The sequence below is a fragment of the Mustela nigripes genome, chromosome 10 (genome assembly GCF_022355385.1).
Source record: "Mustela nigripes isolate SB6536 chromosome 10, MUSNIG.SB6536, whole genome shotgun sequence".
Lineage (NCBI taxonomy): Eukaryota > Metazoa > Chordata > Mammalia > Carnivora > Mustelidae > Mustela > Mustela nigripes.
This window is the reverse complement of record NC_081566.1, coordinates 11,875,269-11,894,460: the sequence shown is the minus strand read 5'-3', so window position 1 is coordinate 11,894,460 and position 19,192 is coordinate 11,875,269. Positions and strand designations below refer to the sequence as shown.

The 19,192-nt window shown below is 40.0% G+C and overlaps 1 protein-coding gene across 13 annotated transcripts in view; it reads right to left on the bottom strand.

Annotated features, from left to right (window-relative positions):
• The window catches only part of CDC42BPA (CDC42 binding protein kinase alpha), a 329,012-nt gene that overhangs the window by 127,581 nt on the left and 182,239 nt on the right, over positions 1-19,192 (bottom strand). For all 13 annotated transcript variants that reach the window (XM_059412594.1, XM_059412582.1, XM_059412585.1 and 10 more), the window contains exon 11: positions 11,119-11,241. In XM_059412594.1, the coding sequence (XP_059268577.1) occupies positions 11,119-11,241 (123 nt within the window). The remainder of the gene's footprint in view (positions 1-11,118; positions 11,242-19,192) is intronic.

Here is a 19,192-nt window from a genome sequence, read left to right as displayed (position 1 = left end):
ATGGTAAGATTTCATTTCTTTTGATGGCTGCATAATATTCCATTGTGTGTGTATGTATATCTGTATATATATATATATATATGCACACACAGGTATATGTATGTGTGTGTGTATATATATATATATATATATATATACACAGATAAACATATATACACATGTGTGTGTGTGTGTGTGTGTGTGTGTGTATCACAGCTTCTTTAACCATTCACCTGTTGTTGGACCTCAAGGCTCTTTCCACAGTTCGGCTATTGTGGACACTGCTGCTCTAACACTGGAGTGCACGTGCCCCCTCAGATACACTACATTTGTATCTTTGGGGTAAATACCCAATAGTGCGATTGCTGAGTCGTAGGGTAGCTCTATTTTCAACTTTTTGAGGAACCTCCACACTGTTTTCCAGAGTGGCTGCAACGAGCTTGCATTCCTGCCAACAGTTTAGGAGGGTTCCCCTTTCTCCACATCCTCGTCAACATCTGTCATCTCCCGACTTGTTAATTTTAGCCATTCTGACTGGTGTGAGGTGGTCTCTCACTGTGGTTTTGATTTGTATTTCCCTGATGCCGAGTAATGTGGAGCACTTCTTCATGTGTTTGTTGGCCATTTGGATGTCTTTCTTTGCAGATATGTCTGTTCATGTCTTCTGACCACTTCTTGATTTGATTTTTTGTTCTTTGGGTGTTGAGTTTGGTAAGTTCTTTATAGATTTTGGATACTAGCCTTTATCTGGTTTGTCATTTGCGAATATCTTCTCCTGTTCTGTCAGTTGTCTTTTGGTTTTGTTTACTGTTTCCTTTGTTGTGCAAAAGCTTTTTATCTTGATGAAGTCCCAATAGTTCAATTTTGCCCTTTCTTCCTTTGCCTTTGGCAATGTTTCTAGGAAGAAGTTGCTGCAACTGAGAAGAGGTTGCTGCCTGCGTTCTCAAGGATTTTTGACAGATTCTTGTCTCACATTGAGTTCTTTCATCAATTTTGAGTCTATTTTTGTGTGTGGTGTAAGGAAATGGTCCAGTTTCATTCTTCTGCATGTGGCTGACCAATTTTCCAAGGAAGGACATTCTAACATCAGCTAGGACATGAATAAACCTTGAAGACCCTATGCTAAGTGACATAGGTTAGTCACAAAATGACAGATATTGTTTGCACATAAATGAGGTCCTGGTCAAATTCAGAGAAACAGAAAGGAGAACAGGGGCTTGCCAGAGGGGGTGGGGATGGGAGGAATGTGGAGCTGGCATTTGAGGGGTGGAGAGTTTCTGTTCTCGAAGAGGACAGGCCGTGGACAGGCCGTGGAGATGGCAGGTGATGACTGCACAGCATGTGAATGTGTTTAATGCCACTGATCTGTACATTTAAAAATTGTTACATGCATTTTACCAAAATAAAAAGGGTCTAAAATTGAACAAATGATACTGAAGAGATGAAGTGCAATGGAGGGCACAGAGACCAGCACACAGCCAAGAAGAGAGAGGCTGGGAAGGAAGAATACTAAAAAGAGGATTTTCCCTTTCTCTCAATGTCATTTTCAGTGCTTCTGTCCCGCTCCTGGGAACAGCTCAGTCATCAGAAGTGAAGAGCAGTCACAGAAGCATGAGTTTAGGGGGAAGGAAGGAGTAAAGTAAAGAAGGAAATCTCAGACAACAGGAGTTCAATGGTAACTACATGTAGGCACCACTGATTCGTACGTAAGGCACGAGTATGTTGGGAACTGCCCGTAAATACACAAGGTAGAGAACCCCAGGAAGCAATCAGAGGTTTCCAAGAGTGAAGTTCCACTTTTGTCACTCACTTATCAACAAATATTGACTGGGGGATTGTATGTGTCATGCTTTTCCACCACTTGGACATAGCAATAAATAAAATGGTCAAAGTTCCTACTTTCAAGATTTCACAGTCTAGTAGTAAGATGAGGGAAGTACAGCAACAGTCAAATAGAAACTAGGTCAGTGGTAAAATGTATTATAGAGGAATCTAAGTTGGCCAGGTGAAGAATGTTTCCAGCAAACAAAGAAGCAAAAATGAACAAATGAGGAAGGAAAGAGGGAAGGAAGGAAGAATGAGGGGCTGGAGAAAGAAAAGAGTTAAAACAACACAAAGTATGTAAAAACTCTGAAGGTGATCAAGTAGGCCTAAGAGTAGCTCACTATGGCGGGAATTAGCCGCTGAGGTGTAGTAACAAGACAAGAAACTGGAGAGACAAATACATGCGCAATAATGAAGGACCTTGGAAAAAAATGAGAAACTTTATTCTCATCCTGGAGCCAGTGGGGCTCCACAGAAGACATCTAAGCATGTATGCTGAAGCTGCGATGTGATGGGGTTTGCATGTGAAGAGCTTACTCAGGGGACCTCTGCTTCCAGAAAGATGGAAGAGATGTACTTCTCTCTCCTTCCATTAAGTGCAATGAAAACTCCTGACATCATACATAGAGCAAACATGAGAAGATTGAAATTTAGAGAGACAAGGATGACTGGCAGGGACAAGGGAATGTGACATGGTGGTGTCAGGAATGCTGGACCAACACAGTGGGAAGTTCCCTGGGTTTTCTTTCCGGTTCATATTTCCTAGACACAGAGCTCAAAAAACCGGCAACCCAGAAATGCCAACATGCCCCAATAAAAACCTACACTTTATACCCAAAGTACCAGGAAAGGAGCAAACTAGCAAGACAGACACTTTCAGGAAGTAACTATTCCACTCAAGTTAAACATCACACACAACTAGCCCCCATGACCACTTCCATCAGCAAAGGACATGTGAGGAGTTAGAGTTCCAATCCCATAAGGCTATGATGAGGTGCCCAAAACACCGTGAAGAGAGGACTGGCAAAGGGCCAGAATATTCAACTCCACTGGTTGCTAACAAGCATATCCCACATGCAGTGTCAGTGGAGACCATGTGACCAACCAGTACTTTCAAACCCCGCCAAATGGCAGTGAGTTTCTCCACTGTCCCCGCATTGGGATGGTGTCAGAAGAAGCAAGAATGTCCACCACTGCCCAACAGTAGTAAGGCCAGGCCTACCACAGTGTCAGTGGAGACTAGGTGGGGGACTGGAATACCCAACTTCTTCCAGGGAGAACAGGGAGCCCCTCTTTGGGTGTCAAGGGAGGCCTAGTGGGAAAACTGAACTTTTATCTCCACCTAGCAATCCACCACTGCTGAAGTGGTGTTGGGAAAAGCCAGCTAAAATGGAAGGTTTAAATAAGATTCAGAGTCACAAACTGAAAATCACTCATCCTATCAGGAAACAGGAGAATCTCAACTTGATTGAGAAAAGAAAATCAAGAGATGCTGACACTGAAATAGTAGAGATGCTAGAAATAGCATCTGACAAAGGGCACCTGGGTGGTACAGTTCGTAAGTGTCTGATTCTTGATTTTGGCTCTGAGTTAAGATCTCAGAGTCATAAGAACAAGGCCCGTGTCTGGCTGTGCACTTAAGATTCTCTCTCCCTGGGGCACCTGGGTGGCTCAGGTGGTTAAGCATCTGCTTGTGACTCAGGTCATGATCCCAGGGTCCTGGGATCGAGCCCCGAGTTGGGCTCTCTGCTCAGCAAGGAGTCAACTCCCTGATACTCCCGTATCAGGCTCCCTGCTCAGTGGGAAGCCTGCTTCTTCGTCTCTCATTCCCCCTGCTTCTGTTCCCTCTCTCATCATCTCTCTCTCTCTCTGTCAAATAAATAAATAAATCTTTAGAAAGAGTCTCTCTCTCTTGCCCTTTGACACTCCCCTGGCTAGCATGCTCTCAACTCTCTCTCTAAAATAAATAAAATCTTTTAAAAAATATCTGACAAGACATTAAAATAGCTATGCCAAAAATGTTTCACTGAGATATTATGAATATATCTTAAATAAATCAACAACAGAAGACCCAGGCAAAAATACAAGAAGTCTCAGCAAAGAAACAGAAGTTTACAAAAAACAAAACGGAAATTTTAGAAATAAATAAAATGGAAATATGGGTGGATGGATTCAACAGGGATTGGAGGAAAGAATCAGTGAAATCGGAGATAAAATACTAGATATGACCAATTTGAACAGCAGAGAAAAAAGAGAATGAAAACAAAAATGAAAAGAGACTCAAATATTTGTGGGCTGGTAACAAAAGATCTAACATCCATGTCATCAGAGTCCCAGAAAGAGAAGAGAAAGTAGGCAGGTCTGTAAAAGTATTCAAAAAAGTAAGGTCTAAAAACATACCAAATTTAGCAAGGCACATAAACCTACACATGAATGAATCCCAAACAGAATAGACCCAAAGTAATCCATGCCAAAACACACCATTAAACATCAGAAAACTATAAAAGGAGAAAACCTTGCAAGCAGTCAGATAAAAACAACACCTTAGATAAAAAAAAAGAATAGCAAATTTCTCCTCAAAAACTTGGGAGTCCTTCCTCGTTTGTATAGTGGTGAGTATCCCCACCTGTCAAAAACTAGGTGGGGAGTCCTAAGAAAGTGGTACAATATTTTTCAGATGCTGAAAATAAAAGAACTATCAACTCAGGATCCTATGCTTTGCAAAAATACTCTTCAGTAATAAAGAGAAAATTGAGACATTTTCAGATGAATAAAAGCTAAGAGAATTTGCTGATAGCAGAGTTATCTTTTAAAAAAATGGCAAAAGGAAATTATCTAAAGAGAAAACAAATGACAGAACAAGGAGCTCAGAAATATCAGGAAGAAAGAAAGAGCATAGTATATAAAGTATGGGTAAATCTGCAAGGATTCTTTTCTTCTTTTCAGTTTTCTAAATTACACTTTATAGTTGAAGGAAATATGTGCTTCTAAAACATATATTGTTTCTGTGTTTCTAAAACATATGATAAAAATACTGTTCATCAAAAGTATTTTTCAAATCAATTTTCAAATCAAAATTTTAAATCAACTTTCATATCAAAGCAATTATAAAATAAACCAGGAAAATAAACAATTGGTATCAACATAAAACAGACTGTTACAACTAAGGTATATTATGTAAGCTTCACAGTAACCATAAAGCAAATGGCTACAAGAGGTATATAACAGATAAAAAGAAGAGAATCAAAGCATAACACTACAGAAAATCAATTTACAAACGAAGCCAGTAAGAGAGGAAGAGAGAAACCAAGGAAGTACAAAACATCAGAAAACAATTAAAAGGATGACATTAGTAAATCCATACCTAGTAATAATTACTTTAATATAAATGGATTAAATTCTCCAACAAAAAGACCTAGAGTGGCTGGATGGATTAAAAAACAAGACCCAGCCATATGTTGCCTATCAAAGGCTCATTTCAGCTTTAAGGAGACACAAAGACTTAAAATGAAGGGACAAAACAAGATTCTCCATGCAAGTGGAAACCAAAAGAGGACAAGGGTAGCTAAGATAGAATAAATGTTAAGTGAAGAATAGTAACAAGAGATAAGAAGGTTATTGTGTAAAAATAAAAAGGTCAATTCGTTGGGCGCCAGGGTGGCTCAGTGGGTTAAAGCCTCTGCTTTCGGCTCAGGTCATGATCTCAGGGTCCTGGGATCGAACCCCGCATCGGGATCTCTACTCAAGTGAGGAGCCTGCTTCCTCCTCTTTCTCTCTGCCTACTTGTAATCTCTGTCAAATAAATAAATAAATAAATCTTTAAAAAAAAAAAAAAAGGTCAATTCGTCACAGAAGATAGGGTAATTGTAAATATATATGCACCCACTATTGTAGCACCTAAATATATTGAGCAGATACAACAGATGTGAAGGGAGAAACAGATAACAGAATAATAGTAGGGGACTTCAATACCCTACTTCCAACAACAGATACATCATTCAGACAAAAAAAAAATCAGTAAGGAAACACTGAATGAGAAGTATAGGCCAAATGGATCTAACAGACATATACAGAACGTTCCATCCACAGCAGAAGATATATTCTTCCCAAACACATATGAACCAGGATACATCAAAAATTAGCTTATAAAACAAGTCTTAAGAAATTTAGCAAAAAATGAAATCACACCAAGGATCTTTTCTAAGCACAAAATTATGATACTAGACATCAATAAAGGAGGAAACTGGATAACTCATTAAAGTACAGAAATTGAACAATACACTCCTGAACAACCAAAGGACCACAAAAATAAAAGGGAAATAAAAAAAATCTTGTAGGGACGCCTGGGTGGCTCAGTGGGTTAAGTCTCTGCCTTCAGCTCAGGTCATGGTCTCAGGGTCCTAGGATCGAGCTCCGCATCGGGCTCTCTTTTCAGCAGGGAGCCTGCTTCCGTCTTTCTCTCTGCCTGCCTCTCTGCCTGCTTGTGATCTCTTTCTGTCTGTTAAATAAATAAATAAATAAAATCTTTAAAAAAAAAAAATCTTGTAACAAACAAAAATGGAAACACCATACACCAAAACTCATAGAATATGGCAAAAGTCGCTCTAGAAAGGAAATTCATGGTGATAAAAAAATGAAAGGTCTCAAAGACCTAACTTTAAATATCAGTTAGAAACAAATAAACCTAAAGTTAGCAGAAGAATATAGTTAACAAAGATCAGAGCAGCAATAAATGAAATAAACATCAGGAAAACAGAAGAAAAGATCAAAGAAACTAAGATTGTTTTCTGAAAAGACAGTCAAAATTGGCAAAACTTTAGGTAGGCTAAAAGAAAAGGGGGGGAATTCATACAAATTAAAATCAGAAATGAAGAGGAAACATTTAAATGGGCAGCGCAGAAATACAAAGGCATTTGTATTTCTACTCTGAGACTACTAGAGACTACTATGAATGATCACATGCCAGTAAACTGGATAACCTAGAAGAAACTGGTAAATTTACAGAAACATACAACTAAGTAAGACCGAACTGTGAATAAATTAAAAAATCTGAACAAACCAATAATGAGTAAGAACGATGAAAGAAAAACCCAGGGCCTGATGATTTTACTGGTGAATTCTACCAAACATTTTCAAACTCTTCTAAAAAACAGAACAGGAGGAGATCTTTCCAAACTCATTTTATGTGGCCAGCATTACACTGATACCACAGCCACACAAGGAGCACCAAAAGCAAAAATCAACAAGTGGACTACATCAAACGTACTTCCAAATAGCAAAGGAAACCATCAACAAAATAAAAAGGAAACCAATGGATGGGAGAAAATATTCACCAATCATTTATCTGATAAGGGATTAATATTAAAAATATATTTTCTTTTCGGGGCGCCTGGGTGGCTCAGTGGCTTGAGCCTCTACCTTCGGCTCAGGTCATGATCCCGGGGTCCTGGGATCGAGCCCCGAGTTGGGCTCTCTGCTCAGCAAGGAGTCTGCTTCCCCCTCTTTCTCTGCCTGCCTCTCTGCCTACTTGTGATCTCTGTCAAATAAATAAATAAAATCTTTAAAAAAATATATATATATATATATATTTTATTTTTTAAAAGATTTTATTTATTTGAGAGAGATAGATACTGAAAGAGACCATGAGTGGGGAGGTGGGGGGGTGGAGAGGGAGAAGCAGGTTCCCCACCAAGCAGGGAACCCAACATGGGGCTCAAACCCAGGACCCCGAGATCATGACCTGAGCTGAATGCAGATGCTTAACCGACTGAGTCACCCAAGTAGCCCAAAAATGTATGTTAAAAATTCATAAACTCAATAGCAAACAAATAATCCGATTTTTAAAATGGACAAAGGATCTGAATAGAAATTTTTTCCAAAGAAGACATAGATTTGGCCAACAGGTACATGAAAAGGTACAACATCATAAATTGTCAGGAAATGCCAATAAAAACCACAGTGAGAGATCAACTTGCATCTACTAGAATGGCTGTTATTCAAAAAATAAGAAATAATAAGATCTGGTAAGGATGTGGATAAAGGGCAATATTTGTACACTGTTGGTGGAAATGTAAATTGATGTAGTCACTTTGGAAAAGAGCAAGGAGTTTCCTCAAAAAATTAAAAACAGAACTACCACAGGTTTCAGCAATTCCACTTCTGAGTATTGATCCAAAGAAAACAAAAACAGTGAACTGCGAAGATACATGCATTTCCACGTTTTGTGCAGCATTATTCGTAAGGCAGGGAAGCAAACTAAATGTCCACTGACGGACAAACAGATGAGGAAACTGTGAGGTATATGTACATGCAATACTACCGAGCCACTGAAATGAAGTATACCTTGCCATTTCCAACAACATTGATGGACCCTGAGGGAAATATGTTAAGTGAAATAAGTAAAAGAAAGACAAATACTGTAATGATCTCACTCACATTTGGAATCTAAAAATAAAAACAAACTAAAACCGAAACAAAACTGAACTCAGAGAACAGATTGGTGGTTCCAAGAGGCAGGGGTGCAGGGCAAGTTAAGGGGTAAATAAAGGTGCTACAGGTACAAACCTCTAGTTATATCAGAAGTCTGTCTCAGGGGTATAATGCACAGCACAAGGACTACAGTTAATGAGACCATACTATACATTTAAAATGAATGTATAAGAGAGAACAGCTCTTAAAATTTCTAATCACAAGAAAAAAATTCTGTAATTCTGTAATTATGTGTACTGCTGGGAGTTAACTAGACTTCCTGTGCTGATCATTTAATGAAATATGCAAATACTGAATCACTATGTGTATACTTAAAACTAATATAATGTATGTCAATTATATCTCAGTAAGTAAACAAAAGAACAAAAACCAAGACAGTAAAAATAAAGAGAAAGAAAACCAAAGGCCAATATCCCTCATGTATATAGATGCAAAAATGCTTAACAAAATACTAGGAATAAAATTAAGTAATATGCAAAAATAATTACACACCATGACCAGTAATGCGTATATTCTACGGATATAAATTTGGTTCAATATTTCAAAATCAACCAATCTATCCACCATATTAACAGGTTAACTACAGGGGGGGGAAATCACATATTCCTATCAATAAATGCAAAAAAAAATATTCGACAAATTTCAACAACCATTTGCAATAAAAACCCTTAGAAATATAGGACTCAATGGGAACTTCTTTCTTGGTAAAGTGTCAGTAAAAAACCTGTAGCTAATATTGCACCTGACAGTGAAAGACTGAATTGAATGCTACTCCTCTCTCAGGAAGCCAGAATGTCTGTTCTCACCCTCTTCTTCAAAATAGTGCTGCAAATTCTAGCTAGTGCAATAAAAGGAAATAAAAAGTATACAGAGCAAACAGGCAAAAATACAACTGTTACTATTTGCAGATGCATGATGATCAGCATAGAAAATCCTAAGGAATCAATTAAAAAAGACAAAACTCTTCGAGCTAATAAGTAAGACGGGCTTATGAAGAAGTCATCCCAAACCATTTAACCTCTTTAAAGATAAATCACTGACCACCCCCCCAGCTGGTCTTGTGCTCTGCTGCCTTTTCAATGTCAAAGAACTCTAACACATTCACTGCTATTGATGAATTGCTGTTCATAGCAAAGCAAAGGATTCTGCTTATCATATTCCTAACCTAACTTAATTTTAGAAAGATAAAGCTACAGAAATCTGATAAAGAGATATCTCTTAGGAAGACAGCCACTTTAAAAATAACAGCATAAATAATCAAATTTAAGAGCTCCATGTGTATTTAACACAAGCAAAGTATTAACATGGCATTTTACATAGTCCTTTTTATAAAAGACCCTATATGAGATTCTTCCTTCTCCTTCACTTATTTTGGTCTTAAAATGGTATTTCTGGAGGTCTGACAATCTAGCTAAACTATAAACTAGTACCTTTTCCTCTTTCCTTATACTTAGATAAGGTGCCGTGCCTCTAAACACTGCAAAAGGCTCCCATTACACTGACTGAAAAAGCCAAAAACCTTTTAACAGTTGGTGAGGCTCTAGGGATCGGACCACAAGCTCTCCCCAACCCTTTAGTTCTCTGGCCTCACCCTCCTCCACTCTCCTCTGCTTGTTCCTCCTGCTCCAGCCATACTGTCCTTTGGGTCCTAACTGTACTCTTGAGGCAGATTCTGACTTCAGGGCCTTTGCACTGGCTGGTCCTTCTGCCTGGGACATGTATTTCCCATTTAACTGCATAGCTAAGCCCTTACCTTCTTCAAGTTTTTGTTCCCATGTTACCTCTCTCCTCAATGAGGCTTACACCCACACCACCCTACCTAAAATTATAGAATTTTATACTTATACTTCTGACCCACTCTGCTTTATTCTTCTCTATGTCTAAGTACTTGACCCTTCTCATATGCTGTATCTTTTACAAAGTTATACAATTATTGTTTGAATTCTGTTGTGTGCCTTCCACCCCAGCAAAACAAAGGTTTTATTAATTTTGTTTGGTACTGCCTCCCAAGAGACTAAAACAATACCTGGCACACACCAGATGCCCAATAAATATTTGATGAAGGAACAGAATAAACGCATGAATGGATGTAATAGGCATAGCAACTGTTGTTCAAATTAATTTTAATTAAATCTCATCAATATGCTGAAAGGAACTGTTAGGAAGAAAATAAATTTTCACATGCCTTGATGTCTGCATACATGTGGTTCCCTTGTCTACACTGCCCTTCTTCCTCACTCCTAACGCTCCTTCCCCGATTCGCATATGTGTTCAGCCAGACAGATTCCAACTAAATGTCACAAACGAACAAGTCTTCCAAACATCATCTCTGTTAACTTCAACCATGGTCAGGTGCCCTTCCTAAATGTACCTATGCTTCTTTTTCTCACAGCCTTTCCACATGTATAGCAAACGTGTTTTTTCACCAGACCAAAATATGAGCTTCCTGGAAGCAGAAACATGTTTTGTTTTTGTTTGAGAGAGAGAGAGATAGAGCACATTTGGGGGGTAGGGAGACTGGAGGAGTTGGGGAACAGAGGGAGGAGAGAGACTCTCAAGCAGACTCCCCACTGAGCACAGAGCCCCACACAGGGCTCGATCCCACGACCCTGAGATCATGACCTGAGCTGGATCAAGAGTCAGATGCTTCACCAACTGAGCCCCCCAGGACCCCCCAGCAGAAACCATTCTTACTTGCTCTTCCCTCACGGCTCTAAAGCTCATATCATGTAACACATGACTGGCACTCAATAAATGTTTTGTGTCGGTAAGACATTTTTTAAAAAAACTACTAAATTGAATTAATAGTGAATTACAGAAATTTACCTCTTACTTGTTTCCTCAGTTTTTCAATTTCTTCCTTTAAGGTTTTTATTTCTAAATCTTTGCTTGCTGTTAGCGGACCATCAGCAGTTGAATACTGTAGAGCTTGAACAGTCTGTGTTGACTCTTAAAAAGAGAGAATGAAAGAAAAAAAATGAGAAATATGGCCATATTTTAAATTTTTAAAGCTAAGAGCAATGCATTTCTTTCTAGAGAAATCCTTATAGAATTCTGATCAAAACATCTACCTAGCAACAAAAAGCATGTAAACACATTACAATTAAGTCTCAAAATTCCAATGCATGTTTCTTTAAAAGTGTAATAGATGTAGGAGAGGCTCTGCCTACTACCATGTGAGATTTTCCATGTCAAACACTGCTGGTGAATTCTACCAGTGAGTCAATAACCGTTCAGCCCCCATTCATCCTAGTAGGAAGTGTCATTGTGTGATAACCCCCAAAACTTCCTGTGTCAGATGATTCATTAAAAATAGAGTCTGGTGTGTCAAGAGAGGTTTAGAGATGTTATTACAGTTGACCTTGAACAATGCAGGGGTGGGGTGTTTGGGGGCCCTGCCCCCCTCCCAATGCAGTTGAAAATCTGTGTATAACTTCTGACCCAAAAACTTAACAACTGAGTTACAACTGAGTCCTGTTCGCCAGAAACCTTACCAATTACACAACAGCTGACTGACACATCCTTTGTATGCTGTATGTATTATACACTATATTCTAACAATCAGGCAAGCTGAAAAGAAGGAAATGTAACTGAGAAAATCGTAAGGAAGAGAAAACATACTGGCTGTACTGTATTTATACAAAGGAAGAAAATCCACAAGACCCTCCCAGTTCAAACCCACATTGTTTCAAGGGTCAAGTGTATACGATATACAGAAATGCTGGCCTCCAAATTTTAGTTATGAAAGTTGAGGCCCACCTATAGATGATTTTGGCTCATTGATTTTGTTCAGATAGAGATTATTCTTGTGGTTCTAATCAGAAGATGCAAGGTATTCAAGAAACATTAACTCTACTAAGGTTTAGTCCTAGATATTATCAGAAGATACGGAAAAAAAGAAAACTTTACACAATTTTATCAGAAATGAACCACCTTTGTCCTAAAATAGTTACTGTGCTATCTTATGCAGGGTCTGAAATAATAAGCCTCTACCTTAATTACTTCACCATAATTTTTGGTTAGTGCAAATCATTACTTATTGTTTTATACTACTTACATTATTTATATATTGTCTTAATGTAACCTATATTATTGCTTACATATTATTACTATATGTATTACTGATGTTTAATATGTGTGTACATGTGTATGTGTGTGTGTGTGCACACACACATATACATAACACACACACACACACACACACATACACACATAACTCCAGCAGACAAGAAATGCGCATTTTAGTAGACTGGGATTTACAGGATGGACAGAGGTAGCAAACACACCACACACACACACACACACACACACACACACACACACAGAGTTCCAAAATACTGTGGCCTTCAGAGGAGGGAGATTTTCTAATTAAAATTCACCATCTGTACAGAGAATAGTATCATGAAATTTGTATGCATAAATATTAGTTAATTTGAATTAAAGGTGTACAATATACTTATGGTGTATCCAACCATGATCTTCTACATCCAATAACTACTTCTTAGTCTTTTCTTTTTGGGTTCAAAACATGGTAAATATCAATGCATTTTGTACTTACTATTTTTAAAAGAATATCCTTTATTTGTTTTAAAAAATTATCTAAGAGGGCACCTGGGTGGCAGAGTAAGTTAAAAGACTTAACTCTTAATTTCGGTTCATGGTGGTAAGACTGAGCCCCGCACATGTGGGGCTCATGCTCAGTGCTGAGTCTGCTTAAGATTCTCTCTCCTTCCCACCCCTCCCTCCAACACACTCACACACGCACATATACACATGCTCTCTCTCTCAAAAAAAAAAAAAAATACACACACACACACACACACATATTAGAAAGATATCTAAGTTAGAGGAAGAAAAAGGAAAACATAAAGATATCCGGTGGATACTAGCAACAGCTCCTTTTCCTCCTAGACTCCACATCCCGCAGGGTATGGAGGTAGGTAGCTATCCTGGCTCCTCCTTCCTACCTCTGTCCACTTTCCTACTTAGTCCAGTAATGGGCTAAAATGCCCATTACTCATCTGCTGAAGTTATTATCCATTGTCTTTTTTATTCTGTCTTTGACTCACAATTTCACACATTGTTTACTGACTGCCCTTCTTTCATTACAACCCTTTTTATTATTATTCTTAGTGACTGTAACATCAAAAATAGACAATCCACTCTGGCTTCTCAGGCACACAAATCCCCCATACAAACACGGCTGGGGCTTTTCCTTCTTGCTTGTGAACCAAATTCAGGCACACTAACAAAGCAGACCAGTCAAAACTCAAGATGGTTTAAATCAATCATGGTGGACCTATTCTATGTTGCCAATACTGGTTAAGAATTAGGTATGTGACCTGGTGAGAACGATAGTCCCTTGATAAGAAGTCCACTAGGGGGCCTCCCAGATGGATGAAAGGAAGCAAGCCTTCTTTTGGTCTCCACATGTGTGCAGACATGATCTGGAATTTTGGCATATGGCAGAATCATGAGAGGAAAGCCAAGAAAATCATAGAGAAGCTAATCTCACTACTGGCACTAATTTCTAACATCCTGAGATAACAAATCTGTATTATCTAAGAATTCTATGATTTGCAGCCCAAAACAACTTAGCTGGTCTCCAGCAAAACCAGGAAACCCTAGACCCATATTGGATCATACCCTAGACCCATGGTTCTCACCTCGTCTGAGCTTAGAAATGTTTATGTGCGTATGCAGCAGGGAGTGCGGGTGTTGAAACAGGTGTAGCCATGAGATGGCTAAAGGTATTTAAGTGCCTGGGGACCAAGAGGGCTCAGTATCTTAGAAAATGTGAAAGTCTCCCTCATCCAAGAATCACCCTGCCCCGAGTGCTAGTAGTCCACCTACTGAGAAATGCTACTGTACACTTTTCCATTATTTAGTAACTGTACTTGGTGTTAAGTATACCATTCTCTATCTCTTATCTTTACAGTGTGCTTGCTACTCCAGCGACCATTTAGTGATGCTCAGTCCCACCAGGAGAGCAAATCACTGCTCCGTTTTCTCTTTTCTTCCTTATTTACCCACGTTAGATTCCGAGGGCCGTCACTACAATCCCTGCTTTGCGCACGCACCTTCCATCTCTTTGCCCTCCTCTCCTCCAGACTCCCATCCTAGAAGGCCCTAGTCTTGGCAGACTCTGACTGTCCGACTTGTGCTCCCACCCGAGAAGCTGACAAAGAGGCTGAAGAACACACAGTCACTTCAGATTCATGTCTTCTGACATCCAACAGCTTGGCGACGACTGGCAGCCCTCAGCTGTGTCCCCAGACCACTTACTCTTCTCTTCTCTAAACTGACCATGTCACATATTCTCTCTTTCTCATCAAAAATCTGATATACTCTCCATCTTCCTCATTCTCAGCTTATGACCTTGCTTTGTATTTCATTTTGCCTTGGTCTCCTCAAAGTAGAATGTAAGCACTGCATGGGCAAGTATTTTTCTCGTTTTCTGCTCACTGTTACATCTGCAGTCATGTGCAGAATAGGTCCTGGGTGGTCGGTGTTCAACAAGTAGCTGATAAATGGATGAAGCAGCCTGATGTAAACCTACGCCGCTGCATGAAACAGGCATTAATATAAAAAGGCAACGATCCTACATTTTCACTGCGCTTGCTTGGTGCAAATGATAGCAATCACACATAATGATAGTTTCTAAGAAATGTTAAGTAATATAAAACATCAAAAAAGCTGGGTATACAGGAATTTCTCATTCAGGAAGGAGTAGGAAGCACCAGGTCTCTCATTCTTGCCAGAAAAAGTAAAAATACATAACTTGCAAAAATCTTATTTTTACAGAAATCACATATATGAGAAAGCAAAGAGGAGTAAGTACGAAAGAACAGATAGGCTCAGGCCATGCTGAGGCGAGAGGACTGGCAGCTACCTCTGACTTCTAAATTTTGCCTGATTCTGTGAGCAGGCTTAGACTTCAGGTTGCCTATATTAAGGGATCTCACTTGGGAGTGAAAACACATGACAACTTCCGGAGAATGAGTGGGGCTGCAGAAACAATTTGGAAACCTCAAGATCCCTAAATATGTGGCACTATTTTATCATGATAAATTAGTACCTGGAGACTACATGGGAATTTAGTAGCTTCTAAAACTCAGACTGAAGGCTCCTCCAGTATTAGAGTATTTCAGAAACAGTCTTGCCCGAGGAAAAGAGTCTGTCTGTCTTTAATACATGGCCAATGTCCCAATCCACACATTTGTCAGATACCAAAATGGCAGGAGGTAGGAGGCTTCAGGGGAGAATAAATCTCCCACAGTTGTCGGAATGAGGAAGAGAGCACCCTAGCCAGGCTCTTTGTGATATTTGAAACCAAATGTAGGTTGAGTCCAATGAAAACTGCAAACCAGCCTGGTCTCAGCTCCATTCCCAGTTAGAGCACCGGAGAAACCAAAAACTTGTGCTACAGCGCCGCCTTCTGGACAACAAAAGAAAGGCTTCTGCCTGACCACCCGCCTAACCCTTAGAATCCAAGGAAACAAAACCTTACCTAAGCAGGACAGGTGTTTGCTATTACAAATATGACAGCAGAGGTTCACTTCATGATACACTATGAAAAAAAATCACAGTAATGGGGTTTCACAAAAAGAAAAGGCCTATCCAACAAACTCAAAGACACAAACACTGTATTCTCACTGATAAAAGATTCAAAATAGCAGTTATGAAGAAACTCAATGAGCTACAAGAAAACTCAGAAGGGCATTTCAATGAATTGAGGAATAAAATTAATCAAAGAGGCTGAAATTATGAGAAAAGCAAACAAAAATTTTGAAGCTGAAGGACTCAGTATATAGATAAAGAGTGCACTAGAAAGCATTGGAAACTGCAGATCAGATGGAAGAGAGAACACGCAATGTGGAAGGTAGGAGTCTAGAAATGATTCTGGTGAGAGAGGAGAGAGATTGGAGAGTTTTAAGAAGTGAAAAAATGCTACAAGAGTTATCATACTCCATTAGACAAGAAAACCTAAGGAAAATGGGGACACCACGGCTGAGTGGCAGTTTATTTAAAGAAATAATTCTTGAGAACTTCCCCAAACTGGGGAGACAGTTGGACATGTACGTCCACACTGCCAAAAAGAACACCTTCCCACCTCAATGTAAAAAGACCTTCACTAATATACCTTATAATGAAACAGTCAAGAGTCAATGATAAAGAATTTTAAAGGCAACCTGGGGGAAAAGGAGGCAACCTCCACCCATGATGGTTCCAGCAGATCTCCCAGACCAGGAGAGTGGAATGATATTTCCAGAGTATTGAGAGATAAAAGACCAACTACAGACCAGGAGAGTGGAATGATATTTCCAGAGTATTGAGAGATAAAACCCCCCAGCCAAACATATTCTGTCTAGCAAAGCTATCCTTCCGATATGAAGGAGAGATAAAGGCTTTCCAAAATAAACTCTAACTGGGGGAGTTTACCAGCTCCAGACCTGCCTTATTGAAAAGAGCTCTTAAAACTGAAATGAAAAAAATGAAAGCACAAAAAATTCTGATTAAGATGATAAACAGACATTCAGAATTAGAGTACTGTAACTCTTTCAGAATAGTGTTACATATTTAAATGTAGCATAAATGTTAAGGGAAAGGGGCATTAAAAATAACTATAACTGGGCACCTGGGTAGCTCAGTTTGTAAAGCAACTGCCTTTGGCTCAGGCCATAATCCTGGAGTCCCAGGATCAAGTCCCACATCAGGCCCTCTGCTCAGCAGGGAGTTGGGTTCTCCCTCTGCCCCTCACCCCTCTCATGCTCTCTCAAATAAATAACATCTTTAAAAAACAAACAAACGAAAACTATAACTGCTACAACTTGGTTAAAATTTCGTAACAATAGGGGCGCCTGGGTGGCTCAGTGGGATAGGCCGCTGCCTTCGGCTCGGGTCATGATCTCGGGGTCCCGGGATCGAGTCCCGCATCGGGCTCTCTGCTCAGCAGGAGAGCCTGCTTCCTCCTCTCTCTCTCTCTCTGCCTGCCTCTCAGTGTACTTGTAATTTCTCTCTGTCAAATAAATAAATAAAATCTTAAAAAAAAAAATTCGTAACAATAAAGATAATTTGTAACACCAGGAATATAAAAGGGGAATCTTTTTTTTTTTTTTTAAGATTTTATTTATTTATTTGTCAGAGAGAGAAAGAGAGAGAGAGAGCATTGGCAGGCAGAGGTAGAGGAAGAAGCAGGCTTCCAGCTGAGCAAGGAGCCCAATGTGGGATTTGATCCAAGGACCCTGGGATCATGACGTGAGCCGAAGGCAGACAGTTAACAACTAAGCCACCCAGGTGTCCCTGAAAGGGGTGTCTTAAAGGATGGAACCCTTATAGGGTTGGGACGAGTTTATCCAGGAGACATTTTATGCTAACCTCATGCTCACCACAAGGCAAAAATCAAGAGCAGAGACACAAAACATGAAAATGGGAGAAGGAGGACTTCCCTTACCCATTCAGACAAATGCAACCATCCATTTAAGATGAGAAGATGGGGGGGGGGCAAGATGATGGAGGAGGAGGGGACTACTTCAACCAGTCCCCTGACTGTGCTGGATATCTACCAGAGCACTCTGAACACCCACGAAATCAGCCTGAGATGTAAGAACATACACGTTTGGATCTCTACAGGGGCAGAGGATCATCGGTCAAGAGGTACAAAAGACGGATTGGGATTGCACAGAAAGATTTTGGAGGATACACAGAAGGGGAAGGGAGCCACCAGAAGCAAGCCATTAGAAAGTAATACCCCAATACGAAAGTGCCATGTCCTTGGGGACCAGCAATAGATTGGAGACTGGTGGTTTGAGAGGAAAAGGGACTGGTAACAGCACTCAAACAGAACAAAGGGGCTTAAGGGACAATTGCTGGGACGGAGGGCTGCAGGCACGGATCTATGCCCATGGTTCCAGGAAGGCTGTAGCGCCCACCCGCCTTCCTGGAACCATGGAACCTCCCTACCCCTCCCACCTGAGAGGACCTGGTGCGAACTTTAGTCAGAGGTCTCTGCAACTGGCGGCCCTGCCGCCACGCCTGAGAGGACCTGGCTTGGAGTGGAGCCCACGGTCCCCAGAATAGCAGCCACTGGAGGCAGGCTCACCTGGGCCAGTATCACTGTGGTTTTGGTGGCATGGGGGGGTCAGAGACAAGCGGGGGCCTAGGGCAACCACTGAGAGGGTCACTGGGGGCACAAACAGCCTGTAGGAGGCTGCAGTGGTCAATGGAGCTTGCAGAGAGGGAGTCTATCTTCTGGAGGACTCAGAGAGGAGAAAACTGAAGCCTCTCTCTAAAGCAGAGGTCGGGGTGCAGACAGTTTACTTTGCTCTGACTCCCTCCATAGAAAAGGGGTGAAAAGCCGCCAGAGAACAAAAGCCTCCACAGTACAAAAACCTGATAAACTGGTTTACATGGAGCCAAGCCCCTTGATAAGGGGTATGGCAACTCCACCAAAGCAGGATTAACTGAAAAACAATGCAGGCAGGCCCCGCCCCTGGAAGACAACCCAAAAGAACAAGAAGACAACAACCATAGGGTCCCCATAAAATTGTAAAATGCCAACACCAGGAGAAAACAGTATATTCAGCTTCTGTTATTGCCTCACAGCCTGTACATTTCTTGGATACAACTTTTATCTCTCTCTCTTTTTTAAATTCTTTCTCATGATTCTTGTTTTGTTTTGTTTTTAAACCTACTTCTTGGTTCAACTAGATGTTTAATACAACATACTGCATAGTAACTTTTTACCTTGAACTTTTACATACATATACTTTTTTCCTTTTTTAAATACATATAGATATAAGCTTCAATGTAGTCCTTTTTCCCCCGACTCAATACTACTTCTATATATATATATATATATATATATATATATATATATATATACATACACACACACACC